General features: G+C 41.2%; 1 protein-coding gene across 1 annotated transcript in view; it reads right to left on the reverse strand.

The window, feature by feature from the left end:
• Nucleotides 1–341: 341 nt before the first annotated feature.
• The window catches only part of LOC145403356 (exostosin-1b-like), a 135126-nt gene continuing 114234 nt past the window's right edge, over nt 342–21233 (reverse strand). The window contains exons 7-10 of the mRNA XM_080275144.1: nt 17042–17147; nt 11195–11467; nt 1520–1767; nt 342–628 (exon numbers count right to left, since the gene is read on the reverse strand). Coding sequence (XP_080131270.1) covers nt 448–628; nt 1520–1767; nt 11195–11467; nt 17042–17147 — 808 coding nt within the window. The 3' untranslated portion in view covers nt 342–447. The remainder of the gene's footprint in view (nt 629–1519; nt 1768–11194; nt 11468–17041; nt 17148–21233) is intronic.

The raw sequence follows: 21233 nt of genomic DNA on the forward strand, positions 1-21233 counted from the left end.
CACATGATATGTTCTATACTATCCATACTTCCATACAAATTCGGAAATACATTCGATAATTGAATGGACTATTGCTCTTTTAAAGAGCATAATATTATTCTGGAAGGCCCCAGCTCTTTCAAAAGCTGATGTCAGAAATGAACGATAATGAATGATAAACATATTTAGTTCAATGCAACAAATAAAATGCATATCCATGTCAACAAAATTCACATAATGTACACAAAGTAATGAAACATACAATTTTTAAATTTTGGCCAATCATAATTTGTTACCAGTTTCCAATGTAACTGAATGAACACATTAATGCTACAATTTATCACTCACTCACTCTTCAAAACCTCAGTCTGCCAGGGGCTCCTCTGAATTAACACTGAGTCCATCACTGCTCAGCACAAAGTAACCACCAAACAAAAGAAGCTTTGAAACCCTAAATGTAAGCTGTCGTTAGCTGCCAATTTTCTCTATCTGACGATATTTCTTACGGTGCACCGAAACCTTGTCCTTGAACAGTACAGGATCGAGGCGCAGGTTGGAGTGGAGGAGAGGCATGTAGCCCATGGTGGAGGCAAAAGTGTTGAGGCAAGCACTGCGCTGCTGGAAGTGACCAGGATCTGTCCAGATCCACCTAATGAAAAGATAGTACAGGTCACTATTAAAATAGGGACCATTTACCTTCTTCTTACATGTTAGTATATCTGATTTGGGGCCTCCAAGTTTGGCAAGATTCTACTTCAACAAAATACTGGTAAAGTGTAAATATGTGAAGTATTGTAAACTGAAATGAATTTTTACTGGAAACACTATCAATGGTTTCACAAGACCGACAATAGTATACTACCCATATTTACTGAAAAACTATACTGTAGCTTTCTAGTTACTAATCCGTGGCAATACCTGGTGCACTTCCAATTACTTAATTTTTCATTCTGTGTCCCCCAATTTGGAGGCATCCTAAAGAGTTGACTTCAATCCCAGATTCAGAAAGCTATGGAGATGGTGCACTGTTTCTTGACTCCAGTTAGATTATCTCATCAGGTATGGCCTTTCTCCATGGTTGCTATTCAGATCGAGCCATATGGTGCTCAGTCTGAATGAGCAAATGACACATCAACACCCTTGGGGAAAGACCACCACACTGAAGGCAAGAAGCAGTGCAACCTTTTCTCAGCTCTCTTGGTCTTTCACAACATTGAAAAATCCCGAGTGGTGATGCAAGTGGTACAAAGCCTATTCCTCACGGTGCCAACAATTTCACCTGATATGAGTGATAAATGGGTTTTTGATCTTGCAAAAACTAATTTCTTTTATTCAGTAAATTTCATAATTGCATTAATATTTTAAAAATGCATATTACCTGAAGGCCACACAGTAATGGATTTCTCTTCATAACCAGTACAGGATGGCTGCGATGCTTTAGATTTTATTCTGGCTACTGACAAACAATTCTATTCTACTACAGCCAGGTACCATATGCCATCTCTATACTTGCATTGCTATTCTAACAACTCACACTCACCTGGCCTCAGAATTAGGGTCCTTGTACTGTTTACGCTGAGTGAGCTTGATGGGTGGGCGACGGGTGATGGAAGAGACGAGGAGATTGAGCAGGATATCGTCACAGTTGGCAGTGGCAGCAACAGAGGAAAGGAGAGGGGCAGGGGAGGCATGGGTATAATAGTGATGCCAGTATCGGTGGTAGATGGCAGCACCCGTCAGCACCAGCGAGTAAGAGTTAGTCCACCGGCTGCTATACCTCCATCCACCCTTGAAAAATTGTAAGTTCTACTTACTCTTCAGGCTCCATTATATAGAAAAGAAGTCCTTGTTATATATAATCTGTCTTGACTTTAATTTTATGATGACACTTTAATTTTATGATGACAACAATTATGTAAAAAAAATATTGTAATGATAGCCAAGTGTTTAGCACTGTTAACAATGCCGCCAACCCAATACATACATAAATACATACGGTAATCTAGTTTTGTGTTGCCCCATGCGGAGAATAGGAGCCTGGGGCTAGGCCAGTTGGTCCAGACATTTAAGATGAGAGTTACCAGTATATATAATCTATCTTGACTTTAATTTGGTATGAAGATAACAATTATGTAAAAATATATATATATATACAGGTATATATTGTCATGATAGCCAAGTGTTTAGCACTGCTAACAACAATGCCACCAACCCAATACATATATACATACATAAACTAATCCTGTGTTGCACCATGCAGAGCAAAGGAGCCCGGGGCTAGGCAAGTTGGTCCAGACATTTAAGAGGAGAGTGATCACCCTCACTCATCCCTGAGTGGCACTGCATGAGCAATAAACCCCAACTACCCCTAGGATATAAACCAACACAAGCTCAATCCAGTTGGAGCTCCTTAATAAACCACTAAACCACCAGGTGCCATAATTTGGAAATATGGTTACCACCCAGAGTAGTAAATGGTTTCCTGGTGTACAGGAAACCATTTGGATTGTCACTTAGTGTAGAGTCACCCATAGACAAAAGGAAGAGGAAAGAAAGAAGGAATGGACATAAGAGGAAGGAAGGAAGGAAGAAAGAAAGAAGGAAGGAAGAGAGGAAAGAAAGAAGGAAGGAAGAGAGGAAAGAAAGAAGGAAAGGACATAAGAGGAAGGAAGGGAGGAAGGAAGACAGGAAAGGGCAGACACCCAAAGCAGCACTACATCGAATGAGTGGATGGTGAGTGCCCCCACATTCATACCTGGGAAAAATTGTATGCTGCATGTGCGAGAAGTGTAATGTTTCACGGTGATTAAACTGGGATAATACAGAATAACATCGTTATGTATAGGCGTACAGGGATGGAAATGACTAGATGGATGTTTAGTGCTCCTCTAAATGAAAGAGTTGCAGAAGAGCTGCTGAAAGGTTGTGACGTACAGAGATAGAATGAGGTGGTACAGATGTGTGGAGTAAACAGATAATGAGATATGGGGTGGACATATCTAAGAGCACGAATGTGGCAGGTAGGGCAGCATGTAGTAGACCTTGGAAGACCATGAAGAAGTACAGTTCCAAATTTTAAATGAACACTTTGTTAGTGGACTGAACAGTTGTGATGCCAGGAATCATATAGAATGCAAGCCACCATCAAGTGGGCAAGGCAGACACATGTAAGTATGTATGGTCACCCCAAGTAGTGATGGCAAAGTATCCAGAAGCTTTTGGACAGCAATAATGCACATACTCTTCCTTTATACCTTTATATAACAAAACCTACTTTGTAAAACTGTAACAGAAAACAAGTATGTGCCAAAATACCTGTACATTTCAATACTGTAGGAGGTAATTATCTAGTTACAATAACAGGAAATCCTCAAACAGATCTAACTGAAATTTCAGAACTATCGCTCAGGGGCAGCCAAGAATAATTTGTGGAGTTTAAATCTAGTCAGTAACAAGCAATATTTTTTTAGTAGCATAAGACTGAAAAGGAAATAGTTTAAAAAAAAACAATTAAAAATAACTTAATACAATAATAGTTTGAACATTAACTCCTACACGCCGGGGGTTATCCGATGTTGCATGCTCCTTCCTACAGGGGATATCCGTGACTGAAAAAATACCCTTACTTCAAACCCTAATATCTGCCAAACTATAATAGATAGAGAAAAAAAATAAAGATACATAAGAATCATCAACTCTTCCTCATTCAAAGGAAAGCATCCCCACATCTCTAGGTGGTCCCATCGAAGAGTAAGGATGTTAAATTTCAAAGGGTGGAGGGAAGATGCTTGCGGTTATACACGTCAACTGGCATTGCTCTGCGCCCAAAATTGTGACATCCATACACGTCAGCCGGCGGTTAGGGGTTAATGAATAACTTACAGCCATCTATTTCTGCTTCTGTTGTTTCCATGGATGATGGAAGAGGGTGGAAAACAGTGTATTTGTAGGCTATTTTTAATGGCCTATCAACAAGCATATATGGAGACAACTGTTACTCAGAGACAAGCATTTATTACACTGCATTTGGTGGGAGGTGGTGGAAACCATCATCCACATACTTGAGGTAGTGCTCCACTCACATGATGTAGTGCTCCCTACTTCTTCCTTGACCTTTATCGCTATCTCTGTGTCTGCCCTCCTCTTTCCTGGTTCTCAATGTCTTTCCTTTCACTTTTTATTACTCGTCTTTCCACTTTAGATGGCTCTATGCTGATTGAAACGCCTAATGGTTTCCTGTAACTACTAACTCAGGAAATTATTTACAACACTGGCTGATAAATATACACCCAGACAACTGGGTGATGTGGACCCTGCTATGGTGTCCCTGCTAACTGGGTGAAGTGATGCAAATGTGGCATCCATCTGGGAACCAAACCTCCACACATTTCCCCACACCGCGCTGCTCCAAGATGTTGTCATCCACAAGGGAATGTCAATTCACTGAATGGGATGACCCTACAGAGGCAACTGCTTGCCTGTGGTTGATGGGTCTGCTCAGCCAAACAAACTGAGGTTGATCAACAAACAACAATAGGATCTTGCCAATAATGTCTAATTGGTGCCAGAAAAATGCCGTTATTAGTGAAAATGTCATGAATCTACATTCCTGACTGAAGCTTCATTATGCATTTGATTCATCTGGTTTTACAAACTGAGGCTTCATTCCCTGATAAAACGTTTGAGACAGGTTAAAGAAACAATTTTGTGCACGAGTAAACCTTCTTTTAATGTTGGTTTTTGTACTGATAATTTTCTAATTCTAGCCTTTGAAGTAATAAATTGAAGTAATTAATATAATTTATTAAATTCACATAGTAGTTTAAGGACTATAAGTGTCTAATGAAACATGTGAAGCCTCGATTTGTCCCTTGTAATGGGGTGGAACTCCTAGCTAAATAGATTCTTATGACATAGGGATAGAGAGGAACTGTGACTGGTGGAGGGGAGTAATCGATGTTGTTGTGTGTTACAGACTGAGCTTGACTCAGGAGTGTGGGATCTGGGTTTGCTGTGGTTGGAGGCGAGTGTTGGTGAGCCCTACATCACCTGTTGAGTCTTTAGTGTTTACTTAGGGCTGTGGATATAAGCACCTAAATTTGACCCATGTAGTGAGAAGATGCTGTGGCAATATCATGAGTTTAAGGTTCACTCTACAGCAGTGACTATAGACACTATCTTTAAATTAAATGGAGGTAGCGGTGGTCATTTTAGAAGAGTGTGATGGGTCTTTTAGATGATGCTTACAGCCCATGGTGATGTTAACATTAAATTTAAACAACGGTAGTGATGGTGTTCATTGATAAGTCACTCCAACCAAGTAAAGCAGTCTCACATTCGCTCTTTTAGGTCTTTAGGATATTGTCATATCTTTAGTAATTTACCCTGGAATTTGTATATATTTAAACAATACAGGCTTATCTTTGGAGTTGGGTTGCAGGGGGAAAGTGATGTATTTTGATGTTAATAAATGTTAAAATTAGTTGTGTGTTCTGACCACTTAAAGGATTTAGGCCAATACTATTATATTTACCTATAATTATCAGGTCTGGACTAACAGTAATAAGGAGCCTGACAGAAAACGTTATTTGCGTGACATTAAAATACACGTATAAAGAGTTTATTAGTGCCGCCACCTCAGGACTTTACCCATTTTCCCCATCTGAGGCCCTCCTATCACTACTTTTTTTTTTTTTTTTTAAGCTGAAATGTTAAGATTAGTTATTAAATCATTATGAGTAATATAAAACCCACCTTAAAGGAGTTAATGAGGTGTTTGATGTGATGAATGTTCTGAGGCTTGTGCATGAAGGTTACTGCGGCATACCCTCTGACTCCTTGCTGGCCTAGTTCCCACTCCTGCCTCTCATGCCAGGGTCACCAACTTCTGTCAACACTTCATTCAACTCCACAAAATCAAAATCTTCAGGCAAATCTCCAGAGTCATCAAAGTCTTCATCTACATCAACCCGTCTCTGTTATTCTTCCTCGGCTGGGAGGCGTTGTGAACGAAAGCGAGTGATGAGTGACTGATGGCGGGCATTCACTCGGTCATGATACTGTGTGTGGTATCTTCTTGAAAATGTTTTACAAGTCCAATCATTAGTCAATATTTCTGATGGCCACTCTCTCTCTGTCTCAGCAGACTTGAGTTGTGGCAGGAATGCCGACCAGGCGTGTTTCACGGTTGCCAGTGTTGTATTAGTCGAGGCTTTGAGGAAGGTATTTACTGCCTGTCGAAATGTTATATTTCTTCCAGAATACAGCAACAGTCACTACGGCAGGGGTTGCTGGTATGCCAGGTGGAGCAGGTGAGTTACGTGGGGCCGTGGAAGTGGAGGGGGAGGCAGCTGGTGAGTCAGGTGGGGATGTGGAGGTGGAGGGGACGGTGGCAAGCGAGTCAGGGGAGGTGACGAGGGGAGGATCCTCCATCTCCTCCTCGCTACTGTTCACAATTTTGGCAATTTCCTTCATCTCTTTTTGTCTGTCTGTTTCATTCCTCATCATGTTATGGACATATTTTTAGTTTAACAACTTGGCATTCGCGAAATAACCATTATTCGAGTGAATCCAAACAATATTATGGAAACTAAGTATCTATTCTAACTTACTGTTGTTGCCGAAAATGTTATTGTTGAAGTCGTTATTGATGAGATCCTCCTGAATGCTGCATCTGACCAGTTTTCCAGTAAGAAAAATCTCTGGCTTGTAGCCTGAGAACTATCAGTGAATGAAATACAGTATACAGAAAAGATTCTCTAAAATCTGCAGGAGTTTAACAGCCGTATTCTTAAAAATAATCCCTTCCTTAAACTTTCCCTTCCTGTCGAAGGAGTTTTGATTTCCGTTGGTATCCAAACAGATTCCCTCAGGAGGGATTGGAAACTGTTCAGCTGGTAGCCCTGTTAAGCTAAAACGACCCATCCTGCTGATATCTGGTATGGTGGAGCATTAGATTTATAAACTAACACTGTACATCAAAGCATGCATATCTCATGCTGGATAATGAAAGCACAACACATCTGAGATGTGGAAGGTCATCACCACATCAATACTGTTGGTTTGTATTCAGCAAAAAATGCCATTCTGGCCAACACCGCAGCGGTGTTCACTCCTCAAGACAATATTTTGATAAAAAATTATATTGTAGGAATATTATCATCTTTAATTTTGTTCCTATGTACAAGAATCACTTGTACTCGCATGGTGGCGCTCACTTGCCTTTTTCCAGCTGAAGATGTGAGCTCAACCATTCGTGTGACCTTTATGGCAGATTTTCCTTTTCTGGGCAAATTAACACTCAAAATGTCTCTTGAAAAAAATCATCGTGTGACACTGGCTATAATGTATGAGATTTGTCAGTGTCAGATCCTGTAAGAGTGAATGAATATCTGAGGTAGCACATCATCTGTTCTGTTTATGTCTGGTTGAATATCTCAGCCGACAAGGGTAACACTTTTAGAGATACAAATAACACTTAAAAATCAGTATAATGTTGTAAATCGTATTAATAAAATAATAAAGTCCCTGTCATCAACATTTTAAATATATTTATGACAATAAACTACAAAAGAACACACAAAAATTAAGAAGAGATTTTCGAAGAGAAGGGTGAAATGATTCTGTCAAGTGCCAACAATTTCAGCTGCTTGATGGGATGACCTTGCCCTCCGAGCAGCTAGGATTTTTTAAAAATACCAATTTAGCAACTGATGTCCTTCCCATGCATCTAAAAGGGAAGGGAAAGTTTAAAAATATGGGCATAAGCTCCTTAGAGAATGCCAAACTTATGTTACTGCCTAATATCCTCAGTGCCTGCATGACTGGCAAGAGTAATAAAATGCTGAGATTCATAACCATATCACTGAGTTTAAACTTCCATATAAATATTTTCATTCAAGCAGAACATAATGGTTTATTTAACAAGAAGGATACTAGAAATGAAAAGATGCAGAAAGTGTATGTGCTTTTCCACTACAAGAATTTGTCAATTCATGTTTTAGTCCTATTTACTGCCTAGTGTAAGAGAAGAAAGTAATAATATTCCATACCTCCTTACAACCAGGAATAATTTTTCAGCAAAAGGGAATAAAGTAACTACCATAATTAACCCGTTAACTGCTCTATACAGCCTGGGCTGTTCCGAGTGCGACTGCTCAATACAGCTCTGGCTGCACAGGCGAATTTCAAATACAGTATATTGCCATGGTGACCAAGGCCGACTCATGCAAGCACATTTGAGCCACCAAAACTGAAACAGAAAACGAAAACCATACATTCCAATAGGGAATCAGACACTTAGATGTTCATCCATGGCTTTACCAAGGTAAATATTGGGCTAATATTTCGTTACTATATATAGTAGGCTCGCACAGTGTGCTTCATCACAGTGCACGATTCACACTGTGCGCAAGTGACCTAAAATCATATCCAAAATCCTAGAATGCGCAAGTTTATCTCACAGAACGCAAAGTAGAGGCAAGGACTGGCTCAAAAATGCCATTTTCTATTAGTACACGACCACCCCTCATACAACGTGTCATGTGTCGTCATGATGATGTGCAGAAATTCCCGGGCATTCTACTGCAACGCTTGGGGTACAAGGCAGCGGACGCGCCATAACAGTCCTGGCTCGTGCACAGTGTGGATCCGCTCTCTACAGTTAACCTGTCATGTACAACAAAGACCTCGATGAGGCACCTGCTCCTGTTCCATCTCTGCCAGCAGCTGTATCCCGACCTGCCACAGGTGACATGACTGTTGAGGCATTTTGGCATCATTTTACAGTGAAAGATACAGTTGAATTTCTTGTACAAGCCTGGCACCAGATTACACCTGCAATGGTGAACCATGCGTGGTGAATGCTCGTGCCTCACTTATGCACAACCCAGGAGACGGCCATTCAATCATTGGCCGAGGCTGAGGCAGCAACACTGACAGCAGCATGAGCTCTACCAGGTTTCAAGGACATTACATTGGCGGACATACAAGAAGTGCACGCTGCTAATGAGGAGCAGCCTCCCGAGGAAGTGTTGCAACGGACAGACAAAGCTGACGCAGAGCCCGATGCCAGGCAGAGTCAAGTTGAGCAGCCTAGTATGATGGAGGGCAGGACTAAGCTGTGTATGTCAAGAATAAGCAAGATCCTTGCTGCCGTGGATGAGCAAAAGGAAGAGGTAAAGGAACAGGAAGTGAGCAGCCTAAGAACGGAGGAAGTTCTTGTTGGTATCGACAAACTCTTCCATTTCTACACACACATGCACAGGCAAGAAATAAACAGAAGAAGACAAACGCTCATAACAAGTTGCACACAGCGGGCTCAAGTTAGTGAAATTGAGGAACCAGCTACACCGTCTGCTCCTGTTCCTGTTGAGGATGAAGAGGATGCAATGTCAGAAGTGTCAGCATTGGACTTCGAGGGGTTTATGGCCAAAGTGAGTGACTTTGAAGCTCCTGGGGAAGGTGCTCAAGAGGAGTCTGTGGAGGGAAGTGTTGGTGCGGTGGGAGGTGTGGCTCTTAAGTACTGCCACGCTTCGGAACCCATGTTATTTAAGTCCATCAGGCCTGTTGTCTACTGCTGTTAAGGTGACTACCCATATTTCTGTTACTGTAGCTACATCTGTAGTAAAATATCTGAAAAATTTGACCTTTATTATGTCTCTAAGGGCCAAAAAAAATGTCCAGGTATGAGGGGGCACCGCCCATATGTAATTTTTCCCATAAGATTATGTATTCACAGTGCGCGAGGTCGTGGACCAGCCAATCTCTCGCGCACTGTGCGAGCCTACTGTACTTTGGCATGTGTTCTCTCAATTCCTAAGACAAAATTTGGCCTTTGGGAAATTTCATTTTTACCCCTATGTCTGAGCACCATGGACATCTCCAAAAATTACCATAGTTATTTTGGAAATCCAGTAAAGTATTGCATTCACATGAATTTTCCTCAATTGGCCTTCAAAAACTAGACTAGTTGTATTTAGAATTGTGGGATGTAAATACATCACAAAAATGGGGTACACTGTAACCAGTATAATACACATTCTGGTTCAGAAAATTTATCTTACACCATTAAGTTCTAATATATCAATTCATCATGCTATGCATTTTCCTGGCTCATAATTTTTATGTGATATACTATATACTTTATTCACTATGATGATGAAGATACAAACTTTTTGTTTTTATTCACTAAGTCTTCACTGAATGCCTGACAGGGCAAAGTGACTGAAGTAATCTGAAATTTTGCCATCACTTCTTGGAGCAACTGCAATAGGCCTTTCAAAACATATAAATGAATGAATATACTACTAAACTGTTCTACTTCTCAATACAATGTAGCAGCTCAAAACCAATAAGTTTTTTTTATGGCTAACTGTAATGCAGGTGGTTAGCAGACAGCTTACTGTTCCTCACATGTCACTGTAGTAAGTAAAATGCAGCAAATAACTGGCTGTGATGGACATTCAACCACAGTACAGTATAAGAACTTATTCCTGATGGGTCAAAACATCTGTTGATGCCAAGGTCTATTATATATCCATCATACTGTACTGAGGGTTGCTGCACAAGTAAATACATTATCATATTCCTAGAAAATTCTAGATAAGCTAGCCAAGATTAAATAACTGAGGAACTGCAACACACCAACACTACCCATTCCAGAGAAGCACAATGACAGTCTGCATGGACAAAGTTGCAGAACACATCTAAGGAACAATGGAGGTCTGCATGGACCAGGCTGCAGGCCTCATATTAGGCACAATGAAGGTCTGCAAGGACCAGGCTGCAGGCTTCATATGAGACAGAATGAAGGCCTGTATGGAACTGGCTGCAGACCTCATATGAAACACAATTTACATTGGCTATAAAACAATGACTCAGGAAAGGCAAACTACCTTACAAAGAATCAGTGTGGCAGGGTTTCACTACAATTTATGCTGCAAAATTAATTACAACACAGTTTGATGAAACAACCAATCTTAACCCCTTGAATCACGTGCTGTATTCTGTTGGTTCATACTTGCTACTTACAGATGACTTCATCTTAATGGAGACCTTTTGTTGTGAAGAGGTCAGTGAAAGCTATACCTAACTCCCCTAGTTTAAAAATTTTCTGTTGAGCTGAATGAAATAATCAATGAAAATATATCAACAGCTGTAAAGAGTTAAAAGTTACTCTACCCAGGCATAGCTAAAAAAATTACACTCTGCTCACTTTTGCATGGTCCCAGTGATGTGACCGTGCAGGGTAGCCCACTATCCTGTCTGGGAATGTGCTCCATACAGTAAATGCAAAGTCCAGCTCATCTGTGGTCAACGTCACATCTTCATCCAGTGAGAAGATGGCATCAGTCTGAATGAGAGGGCTGGGGTGATGCCGGGCTGAGGGTGAGTGGTCAGGTGGAACGGTCAGGCGGAGGGGTACTGTTCCACTGGGCAGTCTACTCTCTGCTGGTGCTGGCTGGCTGCTTGTCCACACCACTATTACCTGTTGTGGAGGAGGATATTCAAAATGCAAACATCACAGTGGCCAACTCACATGTGTCTGTACTGTATACATTATAACCCAATTTTACCTCATCTCTTCTACTGTACTTGACTTTCTGTGTGAACAGTGAGTATCATGCCATAATTTTTTTCTTTGAAACACCTGACTTCCCACTTTCTTCTAACTTTCCTTTCATTTTTTTATCAACATCATCATCATCACTGTCATTGTCATCATCACTGTTCTAATTATCATCTTCATCATTTTTCTTCCTTGAACCACTTGACTTTTGACTTTCTTCTACCTCTCCTCTCTTTTTTTTTGTTTTAATCATCATCATCCTGACTCTCTTTCCTACCTATTATCAACAGCCTGACCTCATTCCCAGCCAAGGATGTGGTGAGGTAGGATCCAGAAACAAGAAAAGAAAAGCACATCACTGAGAGAATTATCAACAGCATGCCCGGCCAAATGGGCCACACAATCATCTACATCTCTTTGCACCCCAACTCACAGCTCCATCTCACAAGGTCAACTGTCTGTCCACGTTCACTGTATACAGTATATAACATACTAATTTTACCTCACCTATTTTATCTGACTTCCATGTGTGAAGTATTGCATTTATCATAAAATGTTAAACACAATCTGTGTATAGCAATACTATTTCACATTACTATCATCATCATGAAATGGAAGGATTTCAGCTTTCTGCTTCCATCTCATAAAATGAAAATCAGATGGACTATAAAATGACCAAGAACAGATGCATTTGCTCTCTTCACAAAATAACACAGTATTCCTTAATATACTAAAACCAATGAAGACAAGATATATACAGTTCTCAGCCACTATCTCACAAAGTTCACACACGCAATTCCATATCAATGCTCCTTTTCCTGAAAACATTACATGCACATTATCTTAAAGCATCATATATGCCCTAAGAACTCTTCCATCCAACAGCACTGTAAACAGAAATGCTACCAACAGTATTCTGGTACTGTACGATTCCTCACAATACCCCAGTTAATGATGCAATTGGTTAAGTAAAAACCCACTGCTAGGTGAAGTACTGTATCGCGGGGTAAATTTAACACGTAAAGTATACTGTAAGGATGCATTTTTGAGCCTTGGGTTTCCTCCCAACCAAATCCTAAACCCATCTGAATGAGTCCAAAAATAACTTTCTAGCTAATCTAAACCCCCAAAGAAGTTTAAAACAAGCTAAACTAAGCCTAAAAGCAGTTTATAACTCACCTAAACCACAAAAAAAAAATCTGAAAATCATCATACAGTATATGACTGGAAAAAAATAATACTGTAAACTGTACCCCAAAATGACTGTTCACCCCACCTATGACTAAAACACATTAATATGAGTCTAACAACAGTTTATAAATCAACCTAAACACAACATTTAAGTCTAAAATATGATCAAAATTGGAAAAGAAAAAAAATCATTATATCGGGGTTTGGCCACCTTTAGGCAGCGCTGAGTGGTATTTTTACCCCCATCTTTATGCTGGGGTATTGCATTTTGGGGTATGCTTGTATTGTCTTTTTACTGATTCTAGACTGAGACTGAGGGTACCAGCTCGTGTCTGAGCATTCATGACAGCTAGTACAGTGTTGTATGCCACTGCAACATACTATATATATATATATACTGTATATATAGTGCTCGTCAGAAGTATCGAGCGCCTATGTCAGGGTGGGCAATACTTTTGGCGAAAAAAGAATCACCCTATTTTGGTACTAAAAATTGACCCAGATGTTTGGGCCGCTAACATGACGTCACGGCAGCTTGAGGCCTTACTGCGCACTGGTTGGCTGCTGCCTCAGTTGCCTACGGGCTACGTGAGAGAGAGGAACTCTGCCGCCCCTCCCTCTCTTCTTCCACCATTTTTTACCTAGCGTCCCGCAGTGTTTTGGCTTTCGCCACTTTGTTATGGCCCCTACCCGTGAACTTTCAAGTGAAATCATATCACAGATCATTGCTCTAAAGGAGGCAGGCCACCCCACGAAGGAAATTAGTAATTTGGTTGGCGTGGCTCGATCGACAGTGCAGAGGTGGTGTGCCCGTTTTCGAGTGGAAAATAGTGATGACGTCCCTACAAAGAAACCGCAGTCTGGTAGGCCCAGGAAAACTTCCCCGAGGTCTGTTAATGTGTTAAAACGTGCAGTGGAGTCTAATCCTCGTGTGAGTGCAAGGAAAATTAAGGAGAGCAACCCGGAAGTGTTTGGTGAGGTTTCAGTGTGCAAGGTGTCTCGAAGAGTCCATGAACTTGGTTACACAAGTCGCAGGCCTGTGAGAAAGCCTCTTCTTACACGTTACCACCGACTTCGTAGGCTTGCCTTTGCTAACAAGTACCTTAACTGGGGTGAGGACCAATAGTTGTCAGTGTTGTGGTCTGATGAGGCAACGTTTAGTGTTACCTGTAATCGAGGAGCGCGCGTGTACCGGCGCAAAGGTAGTGACTCGCTTGACCCCCGTTACATGGAAAGCACAGTTAAACACCCTGATTCACTTATGGTATGGGGTTGTTTCTCTGGGAAGAGTTTGGGGAAGCTTGTTGTGCTTCCCAAGAACTGCAGTGAATCAGGACATTTACCTGGAGCTTCTTTGTGATCATTTACCTGAGTCCTTCGAGCTCACAAGTGCACGAGTGTTTCAGCAGGACGGTGCTCCTGCTCATAAAGCCAAATCGGTCACCAACTGGCTTTGTGACTGCGAGGTCTCCTTCATGAAAGACTGGCCAGGCAATAGCCCAGACCTCAACCTGATAGAAAACCTCTGGTACCTCATATTGAAGAATCTCCAAGGGAAGGACGTGAGCTCTCTGCCTAAGCTGGAAGCAGCCATTCGTGACTCCTGGGCAAAAATACCATCCCAGCACCTGAGGAGGGACCCAGGATGCTCGATACTTCTGACAAGCACTGTATATATATATATATATATATATATATATATATATATATATATATATACATATATATACATACACACAGTAAAAGTCCATTAATCCGAACACGGATAATCCGAAAATCCCAATAATATGAATTTTTTAAGAAAGCTGACAAACTCCAAAAGTTAAAAAAAATAAAAATTAAAAAATTCAAACTGGGCGTGAAATGCGCCGAGCAGTGTGGTCATGGATGTTTCATGGAAGGAAGCTTCTGTATACTTTGATAAACTGGTGCATTTCGTTGAACAAAATAATCATTACAATGAGGCTGAGGTGATCACTTTCCATATCTTGCGAAACGTGTTCTACAAGAAACGTGCGCAGGCTGTCAGGCAGGCTGATATCCGTGACTGACTGAAGTGCATGAGCAACCAGGCAGGTAAATCCACTGATGATGACCCAAGACCAGCTACCCACACTCCAAAGAAGGCACCTCAAGGAACCCTAGAAGAAGCAGGTAGTCCTAAGGATTCCGAAACAATTTGCCGTCAGACAGTTCATCATCAAAAGATGGATGATTTCCCGTCAGGACAACTCGCACCCTGGATGATTCCCCGTCATTCTATATATATACATATTATTAATTAATCCATACTTTAATAATATTTCAGGGAGAATGATCAAAGTCCATGTTCAATTGTGTAGGCTTTCGATATTATTTAGTAGTTACACCTTTAGCCAATAATTAACTTGTTTCTTCCTTGCTATGGTCGCCTTTAAATTGTATTCTTGCGTCACCCATAGCAGTCTTCATTAATGACGTTGAATTGTCTTGTTATTGTTGTGACGGCGAACTGACTTGATGGTGAATTGTCCCAAAACCGTCCTGAGACAATGCTCGAGAACGATGAATGAAAGTGACAAGGTGAAATATACCGTACCTTAGGTTTAAGGAATTTTCCACAGTAATACACATTAAGTTTTTGTGCTTTTACAATATGTGCATATTATTATTAACCCTGGACTTACTCTCTCTAATTGAATTTACCTGCCTACAACTGCTGTTTTCAACACTATGCATTATTGGTGAGTTAAACAACCCATAACATCTCTTCATTTACCAATTACAGTTTGTGTCTTCAGCAACAAATTATTAAGTAAAAAATCTGTGTTATACGTAATGTTAATATGTGCCATACTGTATTATGAATGAATGAAAAGTGATCCATTTGGTAAAATTTCAGTTTAAACATGAAATTAAGTGTCTTAGGGGTTCCACCCTAAAATCTGAAAACTCTGATGATCCGAATGATTCTCGGTCCACTGCCATTCGGATTAATGAACTTTTACTGTGTGTGTGTGTGTGTGTGTGTATATATGTATATATACACATATATATATACGTATATCGTTTCGTTTCGTTTCGTTTTTAAAGGCTCCAACATGCTTGCATGTGTCGGCCTTGGTCACCTAATGGCGGCTCTCCACACTGCACGATCCATTGCAGCCTCCCTGTTCATTCCCTTAACCCTAAGGTCACACTTAATGACCTCGTCCCATGTCTTTCTCGGTCTACCCCTCATAACCCCACCCCCAATATTAACACTTCTCACCTTCCTCACCCAATTATCATCCCCCATCCTCTCCACATGTCCAAACCACCTCAATCTACCTCTCCTCATCACAACACCAATACGCTCCAGTCCCATCCTACCTCTCAACTCTTCCATTGTAAACCCAGCCCCTCCAGGCCTTGGACGCAGGGGCACACTGCACATCCACCTAATTATTGTCATTTCTGTACGTCTGAGCCAGCGAATATCTTCCTCCTTCACTGCCCAGGTCTCACTGCCATACATCATTACACTCCCAACACATGCTGCATACAAAGACCCCTTAGCACGTAGGGAGAGCCCTCTCAATGTCAGGAGAGGCAAGAGCTCCCTGAACTTCTTCCAACCACTTCTCACCCTAGCCACAGAGCAAGCTCCAGCCCCACCTCCAGCACACAACATGTCATCCAATCCACCCTCTGTACTCCACATACATTCCTCGGCAGTCCCATCTCCACTGGCATTTTCATGCCACACCACAGTCTCACATCCGTATGTTAAAGCTGGCACTAACACTCCCTCATGTAAGCCTCATGCAGCTGCAACACTCAAGCCTCTGTTTCTTATCAAGACCTTCATTGCACCAGCTACTTTTCTTCCTTATGTCACTCTACTTTCAAACTTCTTTTGCACATTTTCCTCTCTTTTCTATCACTGTACCCAGGTATTTGAACTCTCTCACCAATTCCAGTCTCTCTCCATTCACTGTAACATCACATAGGGAGTCACCTTCTCTCTCAATAACCATCACTTCACTCTTTTCTATATTTACTCTCAAGGCACGACACTCACAGACATCAGCAAACACTGCACTGGCCTACCAAGTTCTTGTCCGGTACTTGCAAGCAGTACTGCATCATCAGCATACAACAAAATTGAGATATTCCATCCATCACCATTCATTACCAACGCCATCCCTCTCTCCACTACTCGTGTTTTTACTTCTCTCATCATCCCATCCATGTACATATTGCACTTTATAAAATTCTATATTCTCTCTCTCTCATAAACACACAAAGTATTTGTTCACTTCTTTTCAATATGGTACTCACCCTTTCGACAAACTTGCTGCGAGCAATGTTCTTGATGAGCTTATAGAGAGGTGTAGTATGGATGGGACCACTACCGCCATGGCTCACTGAGATCACAGCAGTGTATCTGAAGAAAGTGTAACATTAAGCATAGGCAGTCCTCATTTAAAGTTACAATGTGTGCAGGCAAAATCCTACTTTCAGTGCAACAACATATTTTTGGTTCATGTGAAAAAAAAAAAAAAAAAAAAATTAAAACAAAAAAAATAATCATCATCATTATCATCTGGACCTTCTTTCCCACCCTAGGGCAGGGTGAGGAGTAGCAATGTCTAGACAGCCCAAAATTGCCCAATCCAATGGGCCACACTACCATTTACTCACCATTCAAGCCCCTGGAATCCTGGCTCTATTTGATACGCCAAAAACATTCACAATATTTTGTAGCTTCACACAAACATATCTGACAGTGTCAATCTGGACATTGTCACATTAAAAAGGGATGCCAAATCCCTGATCATGCACTTCTCACAATATTCATCCAGCCAGCTTGATCTCGTTAGTTCCCTAGCCTCACCAACTTCCAAACCTCTCTTCCTCACCAACTCATCCACCATATCCCTCCACCTTCTCCTTGGCCTACCTCGCCTCCTCCTTCTTTCCAATTTGCTCAGATGTACCTTTTTCATCACTCTATTGTTATCCATTCTCTCCACATGACCATACCATCTCAGTACACTCTCTTTGACTCCGGTGCCCACAGATTTCCTCACTCCACATCTTTCATGAATCACATTATTTCATATCCTATCCACTTTCTGTTCTCCACATACTTTCCTCAGCAGTCCCATCTCCACTGCTCTTACTCTTGACTTTTCATTTTCATGCCACACAATAGTCTCACATACGTATGTTAAAGTTGGCATTAACACTCGTTCACGTAAGCCTCCTGCAGCTGCAACACTCAGGCCTTTGTTTCTTATCAAGGCCTTCATCACACTCACTACTTTCCTTCCTTGTGTCACTCTACTTTCCACTTCTTTTGCACATTATCCTCTCTTTTCTATCACTGTACCCAGGTATTTGAATTCTCACCAATTCCAGTCTCTCTCCATTCACTGTAACATCACACTGCGAATCACCTTCTCTCTCAATAACCAGCACTTTACTCTTTTCTACATTTACTCTCAAGGCACAACGCTCACAGACATCAACAAAACTTTGCATTAGTCTACCAAGTTCTTGTCCTGCACTTGCAAGCAGTACTGCATCATTAGCATACAACAAATATGAGATATTCTATCCATCACCATTCATTACCAACGCCATCCCCCTCTCCATTACTCGTGCTTTTACTTCTCTCATCACCCCATCCATATATATATATATTGAACAACCATGGGGATATCACACAACCTTGTCAAACGCCCACACTGATCATGAACCATTCACTTAGATGCCATTAACCCTTACACAAGCCTCACTACCATCATAAAAACTCTTGGTGGCACCTAGCAGCTTACCATCTACACTGTACATGCGCAACACCTTCCGCAATCCTTACCATCTACACTGTGCATGCGCAACACCTTCCGCAATCCTTCTCTAATTTGTCGTATCCTTTTTCCAGATCCATGAATGCCATAAACACCTTATAATCCTTCTCACAAGCCTTCTCTGCTATGTCTCACTGCAGATGTCTGACCCACACGTCCTCTGCCATTCCTAAAGTCACCCTGTTCATCACTCACTAGGACTTCTAATATTTCTCTTACTTCCTCTATAATAATTCTTCCATATACCCTCCCTACCACACTCAATAAACTTATGCCACGATAATTCTTGCACTCACTTTGCTCAGTTTTATTTTTGTACAGGGGTACAATCACAGCCTTTTTCCACTCTGCTCTGCTGGGAATTTCACTCATCCATTCCTTCTTACACATCTCCAACAAGCACTTCATTCCACTTTCTCCACTACACTTAAGCATCTCTGCACACACCTCATCAACTCTAGCTTCATTCCCACTTTTCAGCCACTTCACAAGTGCTCTTCACCTGTGCAAATGTCATGCTTCCTGACACTGCATTCCTTCTTTGCACATCCCCAAACCCAATCATGTTTACAGTGGCTCTGCTCTCTCTATTCCCATTCACTGGGCTTTCAAAATATTTTTTCCATCTGGTCCTTACTTCATCCCTCACACTTTCACATTTCTTTCTGTTGTCACCTCTACACTTCCGCACCTCTTTCCAGAATAACTTCCTGTTTTCAGAATAGTTTACATTCATTATTCTTCCTAGATCATCATTTACCTCCTCCTTTTTCCACTTCACCAGTCTATTTACATGCTTCTTGTTCTCAACATATTCAGTTCTTAATTCTAATGAACCCCTGTCCTGTAACCATTCTAACCACTTCTTCCTCTTTTCCTCCGCTGCTCTCTTAACCTCTTCATCCTACCATGCCATACCTTTCTTCTTTGTTGTTACTCTTGCCACACCACACACTGCTTTAGCATTCCTAACTAAGCAATCCCTGTATGCATTCCACAGGTTGTCTAGATCCATTTCATTCCAATTCACAGATTCTGACTCCTACCCTACTTTGGTCTTGTATTCATCTGCCATTTCTTTGATCCTCAGTTTCTCGACTTTCAGTCTTTCTCCCTGACTGCTCCTCTCTCTCCTGGTCCACCTCACTCCCCTCAGGTTCGTCTTGCACACCACAACCATATGATCTGACAGACCTTCACATCCTCTCATGGCCCTCATATCAGCAACCATTCCCAGCATCGTCCTCTCTACGAGCAGATCATCAATCAAGCTGCTTTCAACACGATCCCCATTCCCTCTATACCATGTATATTTATGTGCATCTTTGTGTTTGAAATACGTTATAGATGCACAACCTCCTTTCCTGACACTTATCCTTCAGTCGCTTCCCATTATCATTTTCTCCTGGTACTCCATAACAGCCCATTATGTTACCTTCAGGACCAGTGCCTACTCTTCCATTCATATCACCCATTACGATCACTATATAGCTCCTGGGTATTTCTCCCACTGCTTCATCCAGCTCATCCCAAAACCTGTCTCTCTCTCACTCCTGTCCTCACACAGTGCATACACTACAATCACAGTCACTTTCACCTTCTCAAACTTGAACTTGACACATACATCTTGAGCGGATACATTTGTAATCTCTCATTCCACTCTGCCACAACTAACAAAGCAACTCCGTCCCTGCATCTTCCTCACCCGTTCATGCCTGATCTTACACACTTTACACCCTCCCACTCCACTTCACACCCTTTCATCTTTGTTTCACACAATGTCATCACAGCATATCTCGCACTCTTGAACACATTCACCATTTCCACCCTCCTGCTCTCCTCATTCATACCTCTCACATTCCACATGACCATATGAATCTGACAATTTGTCTGGGGCCCTGGGCAGGTATTGGGCCCTCTCACGCTCTCCAAAACAAAAAAGAAAAAAAAAACTCTGATTTCAAAACAACTTTATAGCTAGTCATGAGCAACTTCTAAGTGAGATCCAGGTATTACCAGTATTTCATCAACAACTTAACCCCTTGGCTGCAACAGCCCTAAATATTTCCTATGTCGGTGGTGCGGGGAAACCGGTTCAAAATATTGTTTTCATCATGTGCTTTGATCCACTTATACCTAACAAAACATGATACCATTTTAGTCTGTCAAATTTCACACTCCACACTGATGATTTGCAACTCACTCATTGAGCATATGCATTCACTAGGCGTGAAAAGTATCCAAAAAGCTCGCAATATTTCATGTGGCTCTTTCAGAATGTACGACAGTCTACTGATCAGCGTTTCTGGAATACTATATGCAGCTGAGGGGTTAATACTGAAATGACTTCAAATGGGGACTACAATATTTGTACTGTATATGAATACAGATACTAGATGTCATGGGATACAAAGTTACTTTGCACAGTAACCATGTAATAACAACAAAAAACATTATGAAAGTAGTACCAGGTTCTGCTGGGTAAGTAGAGTGTCTATTGTTAAAACATTCTATATTACTATTTACTGAAAATGGTTTCCAAAACTACTATACTATGCTGTACAAATAAACTATATAAGTAAGCAGTACTGAGTGACATATACAGCATTTATACTTTAACCTCTGTCACACTGATTTTTCATACAGTAGTTTATCTC

Source organism: Coenobita brevimanus, chromosome 60 (genome assembly GCF_032717465.1).
Source record: "Coenobita brevimanus isolate Jiangsu-jjx chromosome 60, ASM3271746v2, whole genome shotgun sequence".
In the NCBI taxonomy this organism is placed as follows: domain Eukaryota; kingdom Metazoa; phylum Arthropoda; class Malacostraca; order Decapoda; family Coenobitidae; genus Coenobita; species Coenobita brevimanus.